Below are 23,692 nucleotides of genomic sequence, written 5' to 3'. Positions count from 1 at the left end.
TGGATTCATAATTCATGTCGATCAATACATATAAATGTTTAATGTTTAATCTTTAATTTAAATTAAAATTATTTAAAAATTTTAAAACAAAATTATTTTAAAAATGAAAAAAGAACTTTAAAAATTATTGTTTTTTAAAAAAAATTAATGAACAAGATGTCCATAAAAATTAATTTAAAAAAATATAAAAACCTTATTTGTAGGAAAATATATAATTTTTAATCTTGAATTTGAAGAACATAAAAAAATACGAGCTAAATTTAAAAAAAAAAATTAAAAATGTGAAAAAATAAATTTTAGAAGAATTTTTGACTAAAAGAATATTTTTCTTATATTTAAAAAAAATTCATATAAATTTTATTAAAACTTACTTTTAATCATTTTTATTAAACCAAAAATCCATCACCACATTTATCAGTCATGTCAACTCATGTAAGCGCCTGCACTTTAATCGCGTTATAAAGATAAAAAAAACACTCATGTTTGCCCGACAAAAATATTATGCACGCCATGTTCTCTCCATTCATGCGACACGAAAAATGGATTTTTAATGTGTAATGGCAGGAAAGAGTAATCTCTTAACAATGAGGCTCCGTGTCGTGTCGTCGTTCTAAAATTTCAATTCAATAAAAGCAATACCATAAACGTTTTAACATCTTTATCAATTTTATTATTTGGTATGTGTTCAATCGTCTTGTTCCATATGTACGGCACAATTTAAGGTCCATTACCACAAAAACTCTCCGTGTTTCCGCATCTTCTGCTCTTCTAGCAAAAGTTCAAGCGAAACTTGATTCGACGAACATAAAAATCTATAAAACTGTAGTAATAATAAAATAAATGTTATGCGTGTATATTGGAAGTACATTATCGCAAATGGCTCACACTTGAACTAACTTGAACGATTTTTTTTCGTGATTTCTCAAGACTTCCATAAGAGCTCCAAAAAATAAAATTTTTTTTCGATTAACAGCCACAATGCTAAAAATCGACGTTCCGAAGATGATGCGATTTATTTATCTTGAAATGACAAATTTTTTTTCTCTTCTTATTTACTTTTCACACTATTTTATAACACAAGCAAAAAAAAATCAGGAAAAAAAAGTTTTGCTCAAGTTAAGCATTAAGGGATGCACTCTCAAGCCATAATTTTAAATCTCAATTGAATTGAGAAAGTTTCCGCATTAAATTCTTACAATTTTTTTTTTGTAATGTTTTCCTCGTAAGCAAGCAGAAGATGGTTTGATGTATAAAATGCAGTAAATCTATCTTTCCTCCGTTCCTTTTTTTCGTTCTTGCTCTGTTGGGTGTATTAACATCTATTTTATTTTTATTTTTTTTTTTCGAGCTAACATTCTGTTTCTTCTGCATTGTCGCCTGTGGTTCGATGAAAATTTCATTTCTTTCTTGTAAAATATGTTTAGTTTAGTTTTTTTTCTTACATTTAGTTAAAAACTTTTTTTTTTTTTTTGATGTTTCACATTTTTTTTTCATAAAACTTTAAGTTTCGTTAAATTTTTTTGTCAAAAAAAATGGAGCAATCACGTGACGTGACACTCGCTGGCAATCATAATTTTTCTCGTTTTTTCCCGAATTGATTCAATCAAAAACTCAATTTTTTCTTGTTTTTTCATCTTTGTTCGTTGCGTTCTGTTTCTGATGATGATTCGCCGCAGCAGCGGCAAAACAGCTAACTTAATTCAAAAATTTTTCTCACGATTGAGCAATAACCATCGACAAATGTATTGACATTAAATCACTTCACTTCACTACGAAAGTCGTCGAACACACAATTTTTTTTTTGTTTGCTTTAGTCACTCTTTAAAACATTTCAATTGCCTTCTGTCTTGTTGTTGTTTTTTCTTTATGATTGCCATATTGAAGATTTTTTCACTTTTTGCCGTTTTATTCTTTTGCTAGCTGGAAAATGAACGGAACAGAACCAAGGGAAAAATCGATGCAAATTTAATGTCACTTTATGTTTTCTGACGTCTGTAAAAGTCTGTTTGATAAGAAAAAAAAACATTTATATTCAATTCGCATGAAAAAAGTGCAAAAAATCAAAGAAAAGCTGTAAAAAATTATTTTTTGATCTCAAAGTGGCACGTTTTTTCGTGAAGAGTTTGCTCATTTTTCTAATTGATTATCAAAAAAAATAAAATAAAAACAAAACACTTGAAACGTCAAAAAAAAATTTATAAATTTATTATTTTTTCGTATTAAATCTGAAAATCAAATAAATATTTAATAAAATTTTTCCTTTCTATTATACGCAAAAAATTATGATTTAGGAAAGCAATAAATGTCGCGCCTAATTAATAGCAATGTACTCCAATTACTGTTTATTCGGGGAATAAGTATGTGCTGCCAAATGATGAATTACCGAGAATTGTGTGTTTGCCTGAGTGTGGAGCTGCTTAGATAAACCATGCAGCAGGAGGAAAATTTATTTTTAGCAATATTTGGATGTTTTATGGGTGTTTCAAAATTATTTATGTACTCGTGTTTGGAACGAAAAATTCTGCGTGATAACAATTTTGCAAGCATTTTTATGTTACGACACGGAAAATTTTTTGAAATGGAGTTTTCTTGATGATTTTTTTTGAAAAATAATTAAAACTAAAAAAAACCGTAAAAATTTTCATAAAAAATCAAATTTTTTTCTTATGACTGTCAATTTGAAAATTTGTAAAAATTTTATTTTTTATAAAATTAATTTTCTTCATATAATTCATTTTTAAATTAAATAAATTTTTAATAAAAAAAAATAAGATGATAAAATTTAAATAATTTTTTTCATATTTTTTTAAAAATAAAATTAAATAATTTTCAGTTCTCTAAAATAAATAATAACTCATTTTTTTTTTTTTTTTTAACTCAAAAAATTGAATTTTATTTAATTTTTTAATTATATCTTTAATATTTTTTTTAAGAAAATTAAAAAATAATCATATTATTATATTTTTTTTTATTTTATAATTTTAATGTTATGTACAAAATTTAAAAACAAAATTATTAAAGAAATTGTTTGAAATTTTTTAAAAATAAATAAACAAATAATAAAAGAATAATAAATAAATAGAATAAATTTCAAATAATTTTTAAAACATTTTTTTTTTCTTTTTAAAAAAATCTCTAAATTAAATTTCTTTTATTTTATTTATTAAATATTTATTTCATTTTCACGAAAAAATTATAAAGATTTTTTTTCGAATAAAATTTTATTAAAATAAAAATATTTGAATAAAAATTTGAAAAATTGTCAAACGATTCTTCAATATTTTTTTAAATTTTGAACAAAATATAACAAATTAAAATAATTCGATTTTTTTTAAATTTTAATTAGGAAGGAAAATTAAAATAAAATTTCTCCGTGCATTTCTACACAAATTTTTAATGTTCATTTTTATCTCTTCTACCAACTGCCTAGAAAACTATAATAATAATTTAAGTACCAAACAACAACAAAAAAAAAACAAATGTAAAATTATAAATTAGCACATTATTTCGTGAGAAATGAAGTAAATATTTTTAAACACTACGCGAGCTGTAAAATATGTTTATTACGGAATTCAATTCAGCTTCTCCTATTTTGTACTTTTCACCCAGCTTCACTTCGTTAATGCCTTGTATGTCGGTACACTTCTTCTGTTTGGTTATAACAAGGCGTTTTATGTAAATAGTAAATGAAAATTTTCTCTCTCACTTCCCCCTTTTTCTCTTCTCTTGTGTTAAAGTGTGGAAAATGGTATGAAAAAAAAATAAATTTTCATCTAGAAACTCACTTTTGCACAGAGACGAGTAGAAAGAGTCTAAGAGAGCGGAAGTAAAATAATCATAATTTAACAGACAAAAGTGTTTGTTCAAGATAAAGTACATTACCTGCAATTTCACACTGATGTTATTTTTCAACGAAAATCTCTCTTTCTCTTTCTGGCTTTAAATTTGTGAGTTAAGAGTTTTTTTTTCTTTACACAAACTTTTTGCCAACTCGATCACTTAACTGATGATGTAACTATGCCTCAGTCAAAACTTTTTAAATTGTCTCTATTTAAAGTTGGGACTTAAAAAGTTCTGTGGCAAGTGCATTTATGATGCTTGCTTATTAAAATAAATATTTATTGTGTTTCAACACATTTTGCCCCGAAGAAAAGTTGTCGAGCACACAAATTTCCTAAAATTCTCTAACTCGTTGGTATAGTTAATGTTCCCGAGATTTTTTTTTATTTCAAACAATTTTCAAATTTTAATAACAATGAGCGGCACGGCAGTAAAAGAATGTCAAAAAATTCCTCATTTTCATGCATTTTTCAAACATACACACAAAACTTTAATGAAAAATGTATGTCCAACGATATTGTCACGAACATATTTGTGCAATAATAATAATGAAAAGCATTTGTGTGCCTGTGCCACATACACATATCGCAGTAAAGCATGAAAAAGCACAACTTTTAATTTTATTGGACACATATTTACCGTGTTTCACAAGTTATGTATTTTTTTTCGTCGCTCCTACGGTACCTTTGTACGGGAAAAATTGTTAAAATACTAAAATTGGAGCTGCTGCTAGCTTTTTCTCCCCGTTTCTCGTACATGCGAGAGAGTGGCATGTTTGCTTTAAAAGTATGTTTGCCTTTTTTCTGTTCCAAATATTTAAAAAAAAAATGAACGGAGACTAAAGCAAAACGCTCATCGTCGACTCACACAATGTTAAACAATGCACACTTTTCCACCAAATGCATATTAAAATAAAATAATAATGAGCAAAAAAACAAGGTATTTGACAAAAGTTTAGCATGTAGACCAAATCTCGTTTAGTTAAAAGTGAAATATAAAACGGGAGAAACATCCAGGAGAGAGATGTGAAGGAACAACTTTTTAACCCCACTAAAAAAAGATAAATTTTGAATGAGAGTGAAATAAAATGCGTTTTACATCTGTTTCGGCTGCCATATAGCGTGTTGTAGCTGATGGCAATTAAAGGCAGTTTTATGTAACCGATGTTCTCGCACGTTTTTCAAAGAGTCGAGGTTGAACACATAAATCAAAGAGAGCACTTTTCACATCAAACGGAACGCAGGAAAACACTCTCGAAGCCGTCTTCGATGAAGAAGTAAATATGCTTATCAAGGTTTTGTGTGTGTGAGAAGTTAAGTAAATATTTTTTCATTCAGGGATGTAACAAAAAAATTAAAATTTAAACAAGTTTTTATTATTTTAAAAATTTAAATTTTTTTTTTAGTTTTTTAAAGTTAAATTTTATTAAAACATAATTCAGAACTTTTTTTCTTTTATTTTAAAAGCCGAAAATCCAATGGGGCAAAATAAAAAAAAAGTTAAAAATTTCATCAAAATTTTTTTGGTCATTTTCCTTAAATTTTCAAAAAAAAAATTGTTAATTTTTAGAATTTTTTATTCAAAATCGAAATTTTACATGAATTTTCTTCTATAAAAATATTTCTTAAAAATTATTTTTCAAAATTTTTTGACAGTTATTTTTATAAAATTTTTTTGTTTAAATTTTTAACTTGAAATACTCTGAGATCAAATCTCAATGTAAATACCACAAAAACTACTAAAATATTCATATAGGGCCCAAATTTGCTAAAATCTTGTCATTTTGTGTGAATTAGTATTTCAAAACTTTTTATAAAAAAATGTTTCAAAAACATTTAAAAATTTGGAACGGCCTAATTAATTTAAAATTTAGAAAATAATTAAAATCTTCCTTTAAAAATGATTTAAATTTAAAAAAAAAGATATTTTAGAATTAATTATTCAAAATTTTTCAATGAATCGAATTTTTTCTTTCTTATAAATAATTTTGTATTTTTATTTATTTTATATTTTGATGATTTCACTTTTTATATTTTTCGTTTTTTTTAAATTGTTTTATTTTAAATTTCAAGAAATTTATTCCTTGATAAATTTATTTTTCTTTAATTTTTAATTAAAATTGTTTTTGAAAAAAATTTAACTTCATGAAATTTAAGACATAAATTATTTTTTTTTGTACTTTTTTCAAAACAAATTTTTATTTTTTTTTTGTCAATTTAAATTATTTATTGCTTTATTAAAATTTTTAATTCATTTATTAATTTTTTTTAAATTTAAATATTTTTAAAAAATTAGAATTAATTAATTAATTAATTAATTTTTATTCCTTTAATTTGATTTTTATTTTCAATTTATTTATTTTATTTTATTTTTTTATTTTTATTTATTTTATTTTATTTTTTTTTTTTGATTATATATTGTTTAGTTTTTTGACTAAGCCAATTAATTTTTTATTATTTTTCAAAATTCTGTGTTATTTATTTTTAATTTTTTTTAAATCAACATTTTCAATTTTTTTTTTTTTTTTGATAAATAATTTTTTTATTTTTTTAAAATAAAACTTAAAAAATTTTTTTAATATCTTTAAAAAAATATATTTCATAAATTTATATATTTCTTGAAAAAAAAACTCTTCACCACTGCGTTTTTCGTCACTTCACAGAAATTTCCCCTCTTTGATGTCTTTTTTATCATATTTTTACATTTATTTTCCTTTTTTTATTTCTTCGCTTATCTGCATCAACAGCGACAAACATAGCAACAACCAGAAAAAAATGTTAAAATTAAAATACTTTTCCAAACAACGTCTTGTTTATCGACGAAGCAAAAATTATCCTTGAACAAAATCTGCAATAATATCCATTCAAAAATATTATTTTGAAGCTACAATATGTCACTTTTTTCCACGCCAACCTCGAAACGCAGAGCAAAAAATGCTCAACAATGCTTTATTTATTCAAACAAATGCTCCTCCGACAGACAAAACTGCTTCTCACATCAATTTTCGCATAACAAGGAGAGTGGCGAGATACGATACAACGATAACAAAAGACGAGAAAGACGAAGTCTTGTGATACGGCAAGAATTTATTGTTTTATGAAAAATTCAAGCATAGATAATAATAACAATAACAAAGCAATATAAACATTATTGATATTTTGTCTTATTTTTCAGTTGCTTGTCTTTCGCAGAAGAAGAATGTAGACTTTATTAATATTATTTTGTGTGTTCTTTTGTTTCGGATCCATATAAATTTGAATTTTTCCTTGCTTATCATTCTGTTCCGCATTCGTTTGCATATTTTTTTTTCGAGCTTTCATTGAAGTTTTTTTTTTTCGAGATAGAAGATACAAAGGAACTGATTCATGAATGTTGTGTTTTGTTTGCTCATGTACTTTTTTCGCTTTTATCTTTTCATTTTATGCTCTATCACATTCAATGACGAGATTTTTTGTGATGATTTTTCAAATAAAAAGGGTTTTTGTCTTGTAAAAAGGTGTGAATTACGATTTTTTTTTTCCTTGAAGGTTCATTCATGGACACCCTGAAAAACGTGATTTAACTTGAATCTGAAGGTAAATATCGCTCGGTGACAGTTGAAATAAGAGCACAAAGCTAGCGAAATAATTTACGTTCCATCTTTTGTAATTTATTTAATTTCTCTTTGCACTGCAACTTTAATTGTCGCCATTCATTGCGCGCGCTGCGAACAAAATAAATATAATTTATCATTTTGCTTCTGTTTCTTCTTCATATCAGTTCTCCTAAATTACAACATTTGCTCGAAATTACCATAAAATTTTTCATTTTCAAACGATAAATTTGACTTTTTTTTCGTCATCTGTCTTTTTGTCGCATTTCCAGCCATGGACTTGGTCATTTTACGACAACGACGACAACTGGCAAGAAATGCCATAATTGCCCTGTGTGTGAGAGTTAAATTTAATATCCCTGCCGCAGAAATTAGTCTCATAAATTTTGTTGGCGGCGCATCACAGATTGACTCAAAAATCAAACAACATCAAGTGAATTTCGTGAATCTCCAACCTGTTTGGTTTACTCGCATGGTTAACGAACTTGTCACTCGAAGCACACATAAACTTTTGACAAGGCGACCATGTTCGTTGTTACACGATTATTACAATGGCTTGATATCAAATCGCACCCCCACTTTGCGACGAAAATTTCCAAATGTCACACACACATTGAACAATAGTGACACTAATTTATGGCGGAGTGCATTTGTTGGGCACGACTTTCGCTTGCGACAATGGCATGCCAAATATAATCAGATTTGTCAACCGTTATCAAAATCCTTGTTATGTTATGCATAATTGTTCGAGTGCGTACTTGTCGGTGCAAAGTGCAAATAATTGTTGGAACTGCACGGAAATCTCTCGTTTTCGAAGAAAGTTTCAAGTGATTGTGATGTTTGTGTGTGTCGGTTAATTATTACCATTATTACACTAATCTGATTTGCGAGGAGATGTATCACGTGGGAAGTGGAGTGTGAAAAGTATGTAGGAGGAAATGTTACATGATTTTTTTTTTTAGATTTTATCAACGTGGTTTAACAAATGCGTCAAAATTTATTTTAAAAAAAATAATATTTTTTTGTTTAATTTTTTTATATAATTATTTAATTTTTTTATTTAGTTAATTATTTTTTTTTTATTTAATTAATTAATTTTTTTTATTTTATTTTTATTTATTTTTTTATTTTTTCCTTTTTTTTCTGTTTAAAAATATAAAATATTTTTTGTAAAAAATTGAATAGAGTTAAAAGAAATGAGAGAGTTTCAATAAATAATTGAAATTTTCATTATTATTTTTGCTTCAAAACGAAAGAATTTTTTAAAGTTAAAAAATATAAGAAATAAAAAATTCAAAAATTATTATTATTATTAGATGAAAATTCTAATTTGAAAAAAAGATTAAGTATTTTGATTAAAAAATATTTTAAAAAAAATTTAAAAATTGTAAAATTATTCGATAGGGATATGAATGAAAAAGTTTTAAAATTTTATTTGAAAAAAATAAAAAGTTAATTTTTTTAAAATTTTTTATTACAAATTATTTTAATTTAAATTTATAAAATTATTTTTATTAAAATTAGTTTTAAATTTAAAATTATGTAAAATTTAATTAGATAAATAAATAAAAAGTAAATAAATAATTCCTTCAAAAAGATATTTAAAAAAATAAAAAAAAATACAAGGTAAACAACCCTTTTAAAATTTTCATTTTTTTTTTATTAAATACTTGCTAAAAAATTTAAAAAAAATCTATGATTTTAATTAATAAAAATATTATTATTTGAAAAAAAAAATTTAGAAGCATGATTTTGAATAAAAAAAAATGAACAAAAAAATCTGAAATATTTTTATAACAAGAAAACAATAAGTTTTTATCACAATGGATGTTTACAATTCTGACCTACGCACTCTTAGGATATCAAATAAAAAAAAACAAAATACTTAAGAGACAAATCACAAAAAAATACCTTTTAACAAGACACGTGTCCAAACAAATAAAAAATACTCACTTTTTGACAAAACCTTTCAAAGGAATATTTTTGCCAAACAAGAAATCGCACAAAAAAAACATAATCTATTGCCTTGTTGTTGTTTCACTCGCTGCCCCCGTATAAATCATCAGGAATGCTTTTATAATGTTCTGCCATGTTTCGCAAAATCCTGACAAACCACTCTCTTACTCTGCATCGATGTTATTTTTCTCGGATATTTTTCTTATTATCAATTTTTTATCTGTATCGTTCTCGTTTTCTCTCTCTCTCGTCGAAGATACAGCAGCAGCAGCAGCCGATATCGACATCAGTAATAAATAGATTAGCAACAGATTGCCTTATATTGAATGCCATTTTTTATCTTTCCATAATTTGTAGGAAACCAGAAGCTCGGAGCAAAAGACACAACACCACGAAGTTGATTTAATAAATGTAAAATAGATTGAATGGTCATCAATCAAAGTTTTTATCGGCATCGTTTGTTGTCTGTAGGATTATCATTATTAACTTCGTTCGACGGGACATCGACGAATGACATCGCCGCAAATCTGCGTGATTTGTCCCCATTTATTATTTTTCATTTGAACAAATATTGTAAGACAGCATAATGATAAGCCGCTTTAAATGTAATCCGTGTATTTAATGAAATAATCAAAAACCGAAAATTTCAATAGAATGTCATGTTGCTATCCATTCAGCGAGAATTGTCTGTTTTTGTCGTCGCCAACGGAGGATTTAGATTTTTGGCTTTTGATAAATGAACATGGCGATATTTTGGTAAATCTTGAACAAAGGAACGATTAAAAAACCAATGATGATGATTTTGTGACAAACCAATGATCCTGGCATCAAAAGGTAAATTTTTGAATGAAAGGTTTACGTTAATGACCGTTTTTACGTGATTTGAAGCAATTAAAAAAGATTTAAAATTTTTTAAACTTTTTTAATTATCAAGAGTTTCGAAAATGTTTCTTTTTTTAAAAAAAATATTTTTTATAAATCTAAAAAATTTATTTGCTTATTGAATTATTTAAATTTAAAAATTATTCAAATATTATTTTAAAAAATTATAAAAAAAATATTTAAAAATTGGTCAAATATTTATTGAACAAATGATTCGAAAATTTTTAATCTCTAGAGCTTTAAGAGTTTTAAAAAAAATAAAAATAAAATAAAATAAAATAAAATTATTAAAAAATTCTTGACGATGAAAAAAATAAATAAAATATGTAATTAAAAAAATTAAATAATTAAAAAAATTAAATAATTAATTGTTAAAAAATTTAATTTAATGAAAAAAATTTCCTTAAAAATTAAAAATTTATTTTTTTTAGATAAATGTATACAGCAAAGTAACATACGAACGAGCAGCTTGAACAATCTACAATAAAAAAAATTCCAGTAAAAACTTATTTTTTTCAAAACATCTCACCGCTTCAAAGGTTGCCAACGAAGCTGTCACAAAAGGAGCCTTTATCTGAACCGTTCTTTGTGATCGCATCAAGAGTTTCATCAACAATTTCTTGTTCCGTGAATCCATTCGATACCACGAAATCCCATAAGTAGCTACTTCAATGTTATTACACGCTTCTTCAAGTTGCCCTCCAGCATAAGAATAGATGAAAACTTGCGTTGTTGCGGCAATAATATAGCTAATGTACGTGATTTTAATAAGACCAGGCGCCAATAAGAGATCCATCAAACTCATGCAGAGAATGAAACTGGATGAGACAAAATGAACTAAAATTATTTCAGAAAAGAAAATTTCAACACGTTTGCAGAATTCCAGATAAAATTGATGTTTTTTGACCAATCTTTTAATTTCATGATAGAATTTAGTGTTTTGTTCTTTAGTGAATTTCGAGACGGAATCAAGTTTGTAATTAGCTAAAAATAAAAAATAAAATTAGAAAAAATTTTTTTTTGTAATAAATTAAAATTTTTTACTCAAAAATCGTTTTTCCATAGAATTCAAGTCTTCAGCGAGAATATTCATCAAAGCAGCAACATGCAAATAAATATCCATAAACAAGTTGTCGATGCCTGAAATGCCGAATTGTGTAACAAACAGCAAGTAAGTCATATAAAGATAGATAATTTCCATATAAGGAGTAACTAAATGATTAAATGGCCAACTAAAAAGAAATTTTTTAATTAATTTTGTAAAAAAAGTCACGAAAAATTTCCTTACACGCTCTTGAACATCGTTTCAGGTACAAAATCGACGCCTTTTATGCTGGATTGAATGTTGAAAATAATCGGAAAAGCAAAAAACTATGAAAAAAAGTTTATTAAAATTGGATCAAAATTAATCTTGAAAACTTACGGAAAATGCAACAGTTCCTGTAGTAGACATCAAAAATATTGTTGAGTAAAATCCTTTTAATGGAATCCATTTTCTCACAGAAACTCCTTTTTCAGCCACTTCTGAAAAAAAAAATAATTCATGAAAAAAATTATTTAAAGAAAAAATCTCACCTCTCTTGAAAGCATCCTTAATCGTATCAAAAATCCCGTTCAACTCCTTAGTTTTCCACACCAACATGAAAATTTTAAATGCCGTAACACCCATTGTCGTTGCAGGACACATGCAATCAAGCACCAAGATCAAGTTATCACGATGCTTTATCGCAAACGTGTATTGCGCCAACACACAAATGCTGTTCATCGTAGCATTGAAATAACCTCGAAGATATGTCATCCAAGCAAAAGACGAAGATTCTTTCGTCCAACAACCGAGAAAAGTCAAAAGTGCTTTTTGCGCCTTAAAAATCTCATTCTCTGATTCAATGAATTGACTCATTTTGAACAATTTTTCTTGAAATTTCTATCAGAATTGGGAAGAAATTAAAGAAATTTTTTCTTTTATAATTTTTTTTTGTCGTGATTCGAAACAATTAACACAGATTTAATTTTATTGAACTTTTTTTTCATTAAAAATAGACTTTAAAAAAGTCGCTGTCTGAGACAAAAGTTTCGAAAAACTTTTAATGAATAAATGTTTGTAGCAAAGTCACGTAAGATCCAGCTGCTTGCATAATCTAAAAATAAAAAAAAATTGAAAAACTAAAAAAAATCGGTCAAAAAAGTCATTCACCGATGTAAACGAAGGTAACGAAGCTGTCACAATGAGCGCTTCAATTTTCTTCGGTTTCTGTCCTCGAATAATCAGCATTTGGACCAAAGCACGTGTCTTGCCATCCATTCGGTTCCATGGCATGAAAAAGGCACTTTCGCCCACAGACAAGCATTTTTCCTCCAAATGACTTCCAGCGACGGCGTAAACGAAAACTTGCATTACCGCTGCCGAAATATAGTTGATGTAGATCATTTTTTTGACGCCTGGCGACAATATCAAGTCCATTAAACTCATGCAGATGATGAGACTTGCCGATGCGATATGCAAAAAAATTATCTCGCGAAAGAATTTTAGGACACGATCACATAAATCAAAGATAAATTGATGTTTTTGCATTATTTGGGAGAGTTTCTTGTAAATCGCACGATTTTGTTCAGGCGTAAATTTTTGAAGTGAAGAAAAATCTTCGTCATCAACTAAAAATGAAATAAAAAAATTAGTAAAAAATCGGAAATAATGAGATATTTTACCGAAAATTCCATGACAAACGGTTTCCAAGTCGTAACAAAGTAAGTCAAAAAGTGTTCCGATATGCAAATAAATGTCCAGAAAAAGTCCATCACACGCGGGAATCATAATTTGCGTAACAACTCCACTGTAAAACGAATAAACGAACATTATTTCATACATCGGGCTTTGTTTGTAGTTGAAGGGCCACCTAAAAGACACAAACTTGAATTATTTTTGAAAAAAAGTTAAAATTTTTCGACTTACCAACTTTTAAAAGGGAGTTGTACCTCAAAATACTCTCCGTAATGTTGAAAATTGTAAATTAATTGCATGATAGTGTACTGAAAAAATAATTTTTTGGAATAAAATTGCACTAAAAAGTCATAAAAATTTAAAAATTTACCGATGTTCCTGTAAAAAACGTCAACATAGTTAAAATAAGCGTCGCCCGAAACCCAATAGTTGGTATCCTCTTCCTTACCCATGTTCCTTTCTCATCAATTTCTCGTTTCAAGGCTTCTTTAATTGTCTCAAAAATGTCATTTAGCTCATTTTTTCGCCACCATAGGATCCACGTTTTGAACGAAGTAACTCCCATTGTCGTGGCGGGACAACAGCAATCCAACAAAACTACCAAATCCTTTCGAATTATGTACGCATAGCTATATTGAGCCAGAACGCTGATGGTATTGATGAAAAAATTGATCATCATTCGGATGTTTGCCGCAAATTTACTGGAACCAGGATAAAACCATGCACCAATGTAATAAAGTTCAAACTTGGTAAACTTGAAAATTTCATCTTCAGTTGTTGGTACTTGAAATAATTGAGGGAGCTTCATTGTTGAGAATTTTTTCTGAAATGATGAATTTTGAAGACGAATGTTGCTTTTAAATGTTTTTGTTTGAGAAAAACTTTCGTTCAACAAAACGCCCAATTTTTTTTAATAATTACGGGTTTTAGGTTTAAATGTTGGAAATTCACGACTATTTATTGATTTTCATTAAATTTAGGTTTAAAAATTATTTTTGAGAAATAAACAATTAATTATTTTAACCGAAATAATATTTTTTTAAAAAAAATTAAAATATGTAATAATGGAAAAAATGCTTTTGAAAAGCAAAAGTTAATGGAACGAAATTCGTTCAACGAATTTGTAAGTTTTGAATCAAATTTTACTCAAATGATTAATTTTATTCTTTTTTACAGGTTTTGCAGCTCTTATTGATGTCATTCATCCTCAAAACTTTATTAATAAATTCTTTGAGTCGAAAGAAAGAAGAAAGTCCTTGAAGTGACCTTCAAATTACATACTTTTTAAAATTTTAGCATTAAAAATTATCCAAAAGTCGAAGAAAATGTTAATTTTGAAAGTTTAACATTTTTTGTCGAAATTAAACAAATTAAGAAATTTTTTCTTAGAAATGCGGTAAAAATTAAGTTTGAATTACAAAACGCCCAAATATTGCAGCTGAAGCAATTTCTTCGATCTACATTCATTTTTTTAAATTTAAAAAAAAAAATCAACATTTGACTTCAAAAAAATTTCAAATTAAATTTTTTTCTGTTATAATAATTTACTTACCTGTAATGTTATGATGTACTTGACTGTTCGTCATTCTAAGAAATTTTTTAAACTCACTCAAAAAACGATACAAGCCAAAAAGTCCCTTGATACAAGATACGAGACGAAATTCTGCCGAACTTGAAGCTAAGTTCATTATTGGCTTCCTTCACTTCCCACGAAACATCATTGATGCATGATTTATTCGAATTTCACACCGACACACATCATGTCGTGTCGTCGAAAGCAATTTAAACCGAAAGCACAGTCAGTCTTTTCACAAACAAAACGAGGAACAAATGAACCTAACTTTGTTTTATTTCACTTGTATTGATGCTTTTATTTTTTGTGAACTTTTCTTCTCTATTTAAAAGCAACACACATCAGAAACACTCGACATTTGTCGGGTTTTAACAATTTTAATTGAATTTCCTCTGAGTATTGCTCTCGCTGTGTGCGTTGTAATTTTGTACCACACAAAACAGACAATAACCAATTATCATCATTGAGCTAGGCTTTTGTGAATGGCTCGGTGTAATGTAATGCAATGACAGATAAATGTTCGTCAACGCACTTCAATTTCGGGAGAGATGCCATAGATCACGAATATTATGTGCTTCTTTGTGTAAACGAGTTTGTGGATGATAAAAGGACCAGCATTGAAAAGCGAGGAGTTCCCAGCAGATACATTTTGTCCATTTTATTGACTGGAAAATTGAATGTGAATTGCCGCTTGGTTTGTTGTTGTTGTTGTTGTTTTGAAATTAAACTTGGCAATTTGGAACTTTGTAAATGGGGAATTATTTGTGCGAACATCAATTCTTGTGACATTTAATTAAACTTTGATGCTCGCAATTGACCATTTCTGTGGAGGACCATTTTGAGGTTTAATCAGCACAAAACACTTAACTTTCCACAAAATAAATCATCATTCAAGTGCACTCGGACGTGTTTTTGTTTATATTCCTTCAGCGTTTCTGATGAGTTGGCCTGGATTAATTCCCAAATCGCCAAAGGATAGCAATTTTAAACTTTGTTTTTGATGCTAGCTGGATCGCACTTTTTTTAATAAGAACGTGTAAATTTTATCGTTTCGTCCCTTTTCAAACAGCAAAAATAACAACAACAAATGTCAAATATTTTTTTTTCCTTATCAGAAAAGGCGAGTTGTTGTGCGAAGATTAAATTAGCATGTTGTTTGAATTCATTAAAAAAGTTTCGCTGAAAAGGAGGCGTTTCGCAATGGATGTCCCTTGAGTCAATATCGGGCAAGGCGGTGAGTAACAGATATTAAAATTATCATTTTTCTTACAAAATTTTTCGTTACAAAGTATTAGAATTAAAAAGAAATCAACAAAAAAGCGCTTTTGTTAGAGAAAACCTGCGATAAAAACACTTTTTTGTTGATTTCAAGTTGATTCACAGATAAAGATAGAAAGAAAATTGGTTCACTGGAGCAGACTTATTTAACTTACCCAAGGACATAATTTGCATATTGTGAAGATGATACGGTTTCGATTTAACATTAAATTAAATTTTGTTTTCTATTTATTTTGAATAACTTTCTGATATTCTTCGTGGGCAACTTTTTAAAGGCAAAAAGTCTTTTTAAATTTTTCAACAAAAAAAAAATGTAAAAATTGATCAATACCGACACGAATAACCATAAAAAACCGTAATTTTTCTGGCAGAATCATGTGTCACATATGTCTTTTACGACTTTCCAATTTCTTCGCCGCCACACCAAAAAAAAAGGTAAAAAAATGTCATAAAACTTAAACTTGATTATATCATGAAGATAATTTTCGGTAGATTACAATATTTTACCAGAAGAAATGATGAGGCGGATAATAAAAAGAAAATTTACGACATTTTAATATAAATAAACACCTGATGTGCAGCAACGGTTGGCGTTTAATTCGCCATTTTCATCTGATCCCCTCGTTGCCGACGACTAAAAAAAACATGATGTCGAAGAGCGTGTTACCTGCACAAACAAACTTATCTTTTACATGATGTGTCGTAAATAATTCGAAATTCGATGAAATGGCAGCGAATGTTGCCTTGCCACAAAACATATAAAAAATATGGCATCACGAAAATTTTACAATAACATTCATGAATTATTACTTCACATGTGCGATGTCTTTTCGATGCCAAACTGCTCGGAGTAACACTTAATAAATTTTCAATTTTGTTTTCAATATTAAATCAAAATAAAAGTTCTATGGGGACGCAATTCATCATGAGAAATTGGTTTCATTCAATTTTTTTGTTACTTTATATCTATGAGAGCAAGTACATGGAATAAGAAAAATTTACAAACAATAACGTTGACATTATCGTTTTCTTCTTCTTGAGAAACTTTGAAACGAAAGAGGAATGTCATATTGATTGTCTATCGCAATATATTTTTTATACTCCATAAATTTATTTTAGATAAATATTGATTTTCAATTCGTTTCTTCTTCTTCTTCTTGTTCTACTTCTTTAGCTCGCAGTTTTCTTGCAAGCAATTCAAACAAAGAAAGAGAGATAATCTCATATTTTTCTTCACTTTTTTTCTTTTCAGGAGTTATGTGCATCATAAATGTAGAAAAAGAACAAAAAATATCGATATGAAGAACAAAGGATAGTAACAATTGTGTGTTGGGAAACATTTTCATTGCCACGTGATAAAAGACACCTGTGAAGTTTCCCTTTTTTCAGATATTTATTAAGTGGAACGATAGAAAAATATAAAAAAATATTAAGTGTTGAATGAATTGGCGCCCTATTATCTTCTTCTAACATGAAATTTTACAGTTAGGAAAATAAAAGCACGAACGTGTTTTTCTTTCATTAAATGATCCGTGGAAAAAAAGCGATACAAGAAAAAAAAAATTGGTAAGTTTTATTTAACAATAATTATATGGACTTAAAATGTTTTTAAAAAGTTTTTTTTACATAATTTAACAAGGGCACGAAAAAAAATATAAAGTGCGTTTCTTTTAGAAAAATGAGAGATATTGAGGATTGTCTGTCCGTTCAAGCTAATATATCTGAAGACATCAAATTTTGAACGTGTATTTAAATTGAAGTATCATATTAAAAAAGAAAATTTATACAACTACAGGATTATAAAACTAAACACATTGCCACAACGAAAAATATGACTTGCCAAGAAACTTGCCGAATGGTTCGAAGCTCATCAAAAATATCATGCTATTTATAAGGAATCCATAGGCAGAAAACACGGAACGCAATATTGGTAGCTATATTGACTTACAACATCAAAGATACAATAGTGTCTTAATTGCAGCATTTAAAAATGTCTAAAGAACTGAAGACGCCAAAGGAACTGAGGGCACTCATGAATTGTTGTGGTTTTTCACAATTTCATATAATAACTGACTTACCAAATACCATATGAGTTGTACTCCCAGTAGGCTATAGCAGAGTTTTAAATCAATCAACTCAATCTTCTTACTCAAAAATAATGAAAGAAGTCACTTTGAGTTTCTTTGAATGAAATGATGATATAAATATCGAACGTATCAAAAGTTGTTTGTCTTTGAAAAAAGAAGTACTCTGCCAAAAAATATCAATTCAATATGAACATCAGTTTTCCATTCAATGACCACAAACATATTTTGCTTCTATGTTACATATTTGGGTAAATTTTTTTATCAATTTTATAATTCCAAAAATAATTTTTATTTACATGAAAGTATTTCTTACAAAAAGCGATCAAGTCAAAAAAAATATTTACGATAAAAGGCTTTTAATATTTTTTTTAGTATTTCTTTGTTGTCTCATTCTAAAAAAAAATGTTTAATCATTTTCTTGCACGCGCTACAGAATATTCTCGTGCAACAAATATGAAACTCATAATTGGTCACCACAAATCGCGAACAGATAATTGTGTCGCATAATATATCATCATTATTGTCACCATCAATTAATATCATTTATTATCAGCTTATACGAGGCTTTACAAACCGACATGTAATAATAGCCAATATTTTTCCTTCATATATAACAAAATACATATTTATTTAACAATTTTCTCTCTCCACATTTTCCGCAGCTGATCATTTAATTGCCTGTCTCGGATTACGCTTGGTCATTCCGCTGCTCTCAACATCTTTGTCATTTATTTTTTTTTATCGATAATATTTAACGATTCATTATCCAGCTATTTGATTTAATAATAAAATGATAATAATAATCATAACGAAACAATAACTATTTTATAATACGTATTTACTTTAGAAGCCGCAGAAAAACATTAAATAATGTGTTTCATTAGAGCTTGTTGGAAATGTGATAAATGATTTTTAGACGTTTCCATGACGATCAAAGACACAATCTGGCAACCCCTATTGAATTTTCTATTTATCTGGCGAAACAAAAAGCATTTTAATATATTTGCATTCCAATTATTTCTCTGTGTTTAGAGCAGACAAACAATAACAAACAACGATAACAATCATTTTGCGCGGCGAACATTTTGCTGCGAAAAATCGTGGAGACGCCAGCGCCTCAATTTTATTATTTATTCATGCACTTCGTGTGTGTACATTATTTATTTGTATTTATTATTATAAACATAAGTAGCACAAAGTATACGCAAATCGGCTTAAAACATTATTATTATGAGCAGAAAACGCCATTTATGCTCTTCTATGTACAACATATGTGAAATTTATTATTATTATTATGATGTGGAAGTAAAATTAGCAGCAGATGTAATTTATATGATAACACAAAGTGCTTTAATTGCTTACTTAACTTTTCTGATTGTGATATTTGAGGAGTTATTAGCGGGAAATACGCGTCTTTAGATAAGATATAATTGGCAATTTGTTACATTTTAAAGGGTAAGAGGTGAATTGTTACAAGTTTTGTATTTCTGTTTCTAATGGAGTGCGAAATTAAATCTTTAAAAGAAATATTTTAATGAAACTTGAAACAATGCTCGCGAAAGAATGAGAGATGGCAAGAAATGAAGAAAAAATGCAACGAGGAAACAAAACACATTAATTCAATCAAGCAGAATAAAAGAACTGAAAGCACTCTCAATATTTTTTTTCTTCTACAATTTATTGCAGTGAGTGTTGAAACCATTATTTGTATCAAACTCGTCAGCTACAATTTTATTCAAACATTCATTAAAGTCGCCCTAATTTACGGTTCTGCATTGATTGAACATTAAACTTTTCTTCCTCGTTTTTTTTTTGTCGTTATTTTTGCTCCGTACTTGAGATATAACTTCCAAAAGTACATGAAAAATAATGTTTTTATAGACAGAGAAACAAATAATGGGAAAAAGAAAAATAATTGCACACAAGTACCTTCGCTGCAACACTCATCTTACAATTTTTTTTCCTCAATCTTACAATAATTTCATCCATGTTCGCCTCGAATTCAAGGATGATGATGTGAAAAAATGTGAAATCTTGTTATGTTTGGCTCACATAGCTAAAGAAGTTGTTTCAATGATTTTTTACTCGTTTCACAGAAAAAAAATTGGTTCGCAAAAACATGAAAATAGGACTTGTACAAATATCGATTGATTTTTTTTTTGAGATGTAGGAAATTAAAAATTGTAACTCCCGTTCTTTGAAGTAGGGTTTTTGTTTGAAGTTGACATGAACACGTCTTCGGCGAAACAAACGAGACAAGCTGTAATAACATTTTGTGTCACATGTTCGAAAGTGAAGCGTAAAAGGTTAGCAAAGCATGGCTTGCACTTTAATTAAATTTTCCCTATCATAAATCTTGTCTCCCAAGTCTATGTACCTTCACTGCGAGTGGATGAGGTCTTTTTTGCCAATATTTCGATATCATATATCTTAATAATAATAATATTCTAGTTGCATCTTGCTACGCTGCCTCGCTTGTTTGTTACTTGGCTGGAGGTAATCTCAAAGACATGTGTGCTGAAACTAATCTTTATTCGATCAAGGCACGTACTGTCGGAGCAAAAATAAACTGAATCTATTACGATGGATGTTGTAGCACTTCTTAATGTACAAAAAGAAAAGATGAAAAAAAAACGACGCTAAGCTGATTGATGATGTTTTATTGTGTTTTCATTGGTTATGGGTGACAAAACAGATGGAGGTGTCGTCTGTGAATTCGGAGAAGGATAATCCTTTTTCGCACTCTCGCAACATACAAAACAGTAAATTGACGTCGTCAGGAATGTACGAACTTATTTTTATACTTTTAAAGTGTCAATTAGATGGCCCAACATTGATTGAATTGATTCCTATTTTGATGTTTTCTACGAAAAATAAACAAGGGAAATAAAAAGTTTTGCGAGCAAAAAAAATGGAATGAGGGCAAATACAAAAAGTTCGTTGAAAGTAATTCTACGAAAAGGTAAGTAATGTTGAACAAATTTTAAATGAATTGGACACTTTAATCAAAAATTTATTTCAAAAAGATACTTAAAACGATACTGTATCAAAAGCAAAAAAAAATTAAAATTTTTTGTCAATTCAATTTGATTAAACATTTAATCAAAAATGTTTCATATTGATTTTTTTTAAATTTATTTCAGAAAATCTAATGATTTAGAAAAAGTCCAAAACAAAAGTTGTTTCTAATGTCAAAACCTTCAATTTGAGCTGGAGAACCGTGATCTAGCTCAATTTTCAAAAATTAATACGTGAGCCTTTCATAATAAGAGGATTTTGGCTAAATATTTTTTTTCATCAATTTTTTTCGCTAACATCTTTAAATGGCTCCTGTACATCGAAAACGCAAAATTTTGAAAAAGTCCAAAACAAAAGTTGTTTCTAACATCAAAACCTTCATTTTGAGACGGAGAACCGTGATCTAGCTTAATTTTGAAAAATCGGTATGTGAGCCCTCATAATAAGAGGATTTTGACTTAAATTTTTTTTCATCAATTTTTTTGCTAACATCTTTAAATGGCTCCTGTACATCGAAAACGCAAAATTTTGAAAAAGTCCAAAACAAAAGTTGTTTCTAACATCAAAACCTTCATTTTGAGACGGAGAACCGTTATATAGCTTAATTTTGAAAAATCGGTATGTGAGCCATCATAATAAGAGGATTTTGACTTAAATTTTTTTTCATCAATTTTTTTGCTAACATCTTTAAATGGCTCCTGTACATCGAAAACGCAAAATTTTGAAAAAGTCCAAAACAAAAGTTGTTTCTAACATCAAAACCTTCATTTTGAGACGGAGAACCGTGATCTAGCTTAATTTTGAAAAATCGGTATGTGAGCCCTCATAATAAGAGGATTTTGACTTAAATTTTTTTTCATCAATTTTTTTGCTAACATCTTTAAATGGCTCCTGTACATCGAAAACGCAAAATTTTGAAAAAGTCCAAAACAAAAGTTGTTTCTAACATCAAAACCTTCATTTTGAGACGGAGAACCGTGATCTAGCTTAATTTTGAAAAATCGGTATGTGAGCCCTCATAATAAGAGGATTTTGACTTAAATTTTTTTTCATCAATTTTTTTGCTAACATCTTTAAATGGCTCCTGTACATCGAAAACGCAAAATTTTGAAAAAGTCCAAAACAAAAGTTGTTTCTAACATCAAAACCTTCATTTTGAGACGGAGAACCGTGATCTAGCTTAATTTTGAAAAATCGGTATGTGAGCCCTCATAATAAGAGGATTTTGACTTAAATTTTTTTTCATCAATTTTTTTGCTAACATCTTTAAATGGCTCCTGTACATCGAAAACGCAAAATTTTGAAAAAGTCCAAAACAAAAGTTGTTTCTAACATCAAAACCTTCATTTTGAGACGGAGAACCGTGATCTAGCTTAATTTTGAAAAATCGGTATGTGAGCCCTCATAATAAGAGGATTTTGACTTAAATTTTTTTTCATCAATTTTTTTGCTAACATCTTTAAATGGCTCCTGTACATCGAAAACGCAAAATTTTGAAAAAGTCCAAAACAAAAGTTGTTTCTAACATCAAAACCTTCATTTTGAGACGGAGAACCGTGATCTACAAAAGTTGAAAAAATTTTGAAAAATCGGTATGTGAGCCCTCATAATAAGAGGATTTTGACTTAAATTTTTTTTCATCAATTTTTTTGCTAACATCTTTAAATGGCTCCTTTACATCGAAAACGCAAAATTTTGAAAAAGTCCAAAACAAAAGTTGTTTCTAACATCAAAACCTTCATTTTGAGACGGAGAACCGTGATCTAGCTTAATTTTGAAAAATCGGTATGTGAGCCCTCATAATAAGAGGATTTTGACTTAAATTTTTTTTCATCAATTTTTTTGCTAACATCTTTAAATGGCTCCTGTACATCGAAAACGCAAAATTTTGAAAAAGTCCAAAACAAAAGTTGTTTCTAACATCAAAACCTTCATTTTGAGACGGAGAACCGTGATCTAGCTTAATTTTGAAAAATCGGTATGTGAGCCCTCATAATAAGAGGATTTTGACTTAAATTTTTTTTCATCAATTTTTTTGCTAACATCTTTAAATGGCTCCTGTACATCGAAAACGCAAAATTTTGAAAAAGTCCAAAACAAAAGTTGTTTCTAACATCAAAACCTTCATTTTGAGCTGGAGAACCGTGATCTACAAAAGTTGAAAAAATTTTGAAAAATCGGTATGTGAGCCCTCATAATAAGAGGATTTTGACTTAAATTTTTTTTCATCAATTTTTTTGCTAACATCTTTAAATGGCTCCTGTACATCGAAAACGCAAAATTTTGAAAAAGTCCAAAACAAAAGTTGTTTCTAACATCAAAACCTTCATTTTGAGACGGAGAACCGTGATCTAGCTTAATTTTGAAAAATCGGTATGTGAGCCCTCATAATAAGAGGATTTTGACTTAAATTTTTTTTAATCAATTTTTTTGCTAACATCTTTAAATGGCTCCTGTACATCGAAAACGCAAAATTTTGAAAAAGTCCAAAACAAAAGTTGTTTCTAACATCAAAACCTTCATTTTGAGACGGAGAACCGTGATCTAGCTTAAAAAATTTTGAAAAATCGGTATGTGAACCCTCATAATAAGAGGATTTTGACTTAAATTTTTTTTCATCAATTTTTTTGCTAACATCTTTAAATGGCTCCTGTACATCGAAAACGCAAAATTTTGAAAAAGTCCAAAACAAAAGTTGTTTCTAACATCAAAACCTTCATTTTGAGACGGAGAACCGTGATCTACAA

General features: G+C 28.2%; 2 protein-coding genes across 2 annotated transcripts; both read right to left on the bottom strand.

Moving 5' to 3' along the window:
- Positions 1 to 10,697: 10,697 nt before the first annotated feature.
- On the bottom strand, positions 10,698 to 12,170 carry LOC134829055 (odorant receptor 22c-like). Its single transcript, XM_063842047.1, has 6 exons — positions 11,846 to 12,170; positions 11,694 to 11,794; positions 11,559 to 11,641; positions 11,315 to 11,502; positions 10,800 to 11,254; positions 10,698 to 10,748 (listed from the first exon to the last, which is right to left on the bottom strand). Exons 1-6 carry the CDS (start codon positions 12,168 to 12,170, stop codon positions 10,698 to 10,700), a joined length of 1,203 nt encoding a protein of 400 aa, XP_063698117.1.
- Positions 12,171 to 12,354: 184 nt separating this feature from the next.
- On the bottom strand, positions 12,355 to 14,575 carry LOC134829054 (odorant receptor 22c-like). Its single transcript, XM_063842046.1, has 6 exons — positions 14,542 to 14,575; positions 13,438 to 13,772; positions 13,221 to 13,297; positions 12,977 to 13,164; positions 12,465 to 12,922; positions 12,355 to 12,408 (listed from the first exon to the last, which is right to left on the bottom strand). Exons 1-6 carry the CDS (start codon positions 14,573 to 14,575, stop codon positions 12,355 to 12,357), a joined length of 1,146 nt encoding a protein of 381 aa, XP_063698116.1.
- Between the last annotated feature and the right edge of the window lie 9,117 nt (positions 14,576 to 23,692).

The sequence above is a fragment of the Culicoides brevitarsis genome, chromosome 2 (assembly GCF_036172545.1).
Source record: "Culicoides brevitarsis isolate CSIRO-B50_1 chromosome 2, AGI_CSIRO_Cbre_v1, whole genome shotgun sequence".
In the NCBI taxonomy this organism is placed as follows: domain Eukaryota; kingdom Metazoa; phylum Arthropoda; class Insecta; order Diptera; family Ceratopogonidae; genus Culicoides; species Culicoides brevitarsis.
Note: the sequence above shows the minus strand (reverse complement) of the source record. Positions and strands in the feature narration are given on the sequence as shown.